At 42.1% G+C, this 2988-nt stretch overlaps 1 protein-coding gene across 2 annotated transcripts; it reads left to right on the top strand.

Moving 5' to 3' along the window:
* LOC115110730 (recoverin-like) lies at nucleotides 1-1980 on the top strand. 2 transcript variants are annotated; one of them, XM_029636596.2, is made up of 4 exons: nucleotides 1-93; nucleotides 165-546; nucleotides 905-1016; nucleotides 1154-1980. In XM_029636596.2, exons 2-4 carry the CDS (start codon nucleotides 166-168, stop codon nucleotides 1270-1272), a joined length of 612 nt encoding a protein of 203 aa, XP_029492456.1. In that variant the 5' UTR covers nucleotides 1-93; nucleotide 165; the 3' UTR covers nucleotides 1273-1980. The 2 variants fall into 2 exon arrangements, with proteins under 2 accessions (XP_029492456.1, XP_029492457.1); XM_029636597.2 differs by having other exon boundaries at nucleotides 152-546.
* Nucleotides 1981-2988: the final 1008 nt, after the last annotated feature.

Here is a 2988-nt window from a genome sequence, read left to right as displayed (position 1 = left end):
TAATCCTGTTCAGCACATTGTGAAGTGGTCAGGGTGAGAAGGAGAGTCAGACCAAGTCAGGAAGAAGCCAACAGGTGGTTTCCTCCAAGTCAGGTGAGAGAGGTAGTACACACAAAACAAGAAAAATAACAATATTATCACTTCACCATAGTGTTTATTTGCAGCATGGGGAATTCTAAGAGTGGGGCACTGTCCAAGGAACTTCTGGAGGACCTGAAGTCCAATACTAAGTACAACGAGGCCGAGCTGTGTGTCTGGTACCAGTCCTTCCTCAAGGAATGCCCCACAGGCAGGATCACCAAGGAGCAATTTGAGGGCATCTATGCCAGCTTCTTCCCTAATGCAGATCCTACTGAGTACGCAAGGCATGTCTTTAGGAGCTTTGATACCAACGCAGATGGTCAACTGGACTTTAAGGAGTACATTGTGGCCCTGCACCTTACCTCCGGAGGTAAGACCCTGCAGAAGCTAGAGTGGGCCTTCGCCCTCTACGACGTGGATGGAAACGGAACCATCAGCAAAAATGAGATCCAAGAGATTGTTAAGGTACACAAACAAACAATTTCTCTGCCTCTAGTGTGAAGACACAGTGGTGGTGGTGGTAATTACTGAACCACTCAGTATACAGAATGGACATAAACAAAGATCTTAGTTACAACCAAAAAGTGTAACAAGATGAATCAAATTAAAAGCAGAACATATATTATTTCATACATTTGTGAAATGATTAGGTGAATTGTTTAATATTCTACGCATTCAGTCATGCCGTACAAATATGATGGGAGAACAATCTTTATGTAGTCTGCATTTTTGAACGGTGCTATTATAGTACATGTGCTGAATTCAGTATTTAATCTACATTTGAAAGTTACATGTTTTTCCTTATTGTTTTATTGCTTTACAGTCAATATTTAACATGATCCCCGAGGAAGACCAAAAGGACCTGCCTGAAGATGAGAACACACCTGATAAGAGAGCAGACAAAGTCTGGGACTTTTTTGGAAAGAAAGAAGATGGTAATTTTGATTGTGAAGAAGTTTCTAAATGTGATAGGATGAGAACTTCTGGCATGAGAGACTTCTTAAATACACATTAAATAAACAACCATAATAATGTTGATTCAGTAATGACATTTTCTATGTTTCCTTTCCAGACAAGATTGCAGAGAGGGAATTCATTCAAGGAGTGATGGACAACAAGGACATCCTACGGTTGATTCAGTATGATGAGCCCCAGAAAATCAAGGACAAACTGAAGGAGAAGAAACAATAGCTTTCCAACAAAATCATTCTTTTGAATTCTATAAGACTGTTCAAAGCTTTACTGTTTACAAACCCAACTCCCCTGCCAGACCTGGGCTCTTTGTGCACTAGACAACATTGGCTTACACATTGAAGTACCGCACATTGTGGTGGATGACCTGTTTGTCTATGAGCCACCTGGACTTTTCTTCCCACTCAAATAACTGTTCCGTGCTCTAGAATGATGGGTATTCTTTTCTATTTCGTAATGAATTAATGGTTTCCAGGATTCTGTTGCCTGCTGCTGTGTTCACTTGCATTCATTAGTTTAATAAAGAGAAAGCCACCCGGAAGGACCCACACTGGTTGAATCAATGTTGTTTCCATGATATTTAAATGAAATTACGTCCAACCAACATAGACTTGACATCTGTGCCCAGTGGGGAGCTCCTTATGAAGGGACTTAGGCTGAAGTTAACAATCCCTGTCTTATTATCAATCCTATTAGTATGTGAAGGTCAGTTTAGAAACATCCTGGCAGAGGTTTCTTATTAAGGTAATCATGTCTATAGAATGTGTCTTATAATGTTCTTAGCAGGACTGAAACCTCATACAATGTACAGTATTCAACTAGTAGAACAAAGGAAAAGGAGTCTTTTTTCTTGAATATTGTTGACATTTTGTTGATGCTGCCAGAGACTGCTGGAAACTATATAATAAAAAACGCTGTGAATAATGACATTATAAAGGGGTTCTAAAAACATAAATATAACGTACTGTGCCTGTAAAATATATTGTATAAGCAGGGAGTATAAGTCTAAGTGTTGTTGTCCATTCGTTTACTCCAGTTAGTGGAGGGGTGGTGGGGTTAGGGGGAAATAATAAAGAACAAAATATTGGAAATGACGCAAACAATTACATTGATAGAACCCACAATCTGCAATATTAAAGATGATCTAGAGCGAGGAGCAGCCCACTCCATACATTACACACGTCAAATAATGAATTACAGAACATGTGCTTTAACTCCAATCATATGTCATCTTGGCACTGAACTTGTCCAGGCTGTAAGGTCAGAAACACAGGACTCGTTCTCTCTCTAAAGCCTGATCTGGCTCCCAGTAATGCATGGCCTGGTTTCATGTCAATATTCCCCCACCTGGCCTATCTCCCTGGATCTCCCTGGCCAATCCACAGACAGTCAGAGGGGAGGGGATTGTAATGCATGGCCTGGTTTCATGTCAATATTCCCCCACCTGGCCTATCTCCCTGGATCTCCCTGGCCAATCCACAGACAGTCAGAGGGGAGGGGATTGTAATGCATGGCCTGGTTTCATGTCAATATTCCCCCACCTGGCCTATCTCCCTGGATCTCCCTGGCCAATCCACAGACAGTCAGAGGGGAGGGGATTGTAATGCATGGCCTGGTTTCATGTCAATATTCCCCCACCTGGCCTATCTCCCTGGATCTCCCTGGCCAATCCACAGACAGTCAGAGGGGAGGGGATTGTAATGCATGGCCTGGTTTCATGTCAATATTCCCCCACCTGGCCTATCTCCCTGGATCTCCCTGGCCAATCCACAGACAGTCAGAGGGGAGGGGATTGACCTTAAAAGCCAGAGGCAAAAGGCTGAATTTCATCTGCTCATTGGGATGAATCCAATTCATTTAAACATGTCCCAGGACTTGAAGTAAGCCAAACTGTATGTAAGCCAGTATATGATAATGAAACAAAACCCTTTAAAG

The sequence above is a fragment of the Oncorhynchus nerka genome, linkage group LG26 (genome assembly GCF_034236695.1).
Source record: "Oncorhynchus nerka isolate Pitt River linkage group LG26, Oner_Uvic_2.0, whole genome shotgun sequence".
Classification (NCBI taxonomy): domain Eukaryota; kingdom Metazoa; phylum Chordata; class Actinopteri; order Salmoniformes; family Salmonidae; genus Oncorhynchus; species Oncorhynchus nerka.
The sequence above is the reverse complement of the archived record's forward strand: the minus strand, read 5'-3'. Positions and strand labels throughout refer to the sequence as shown.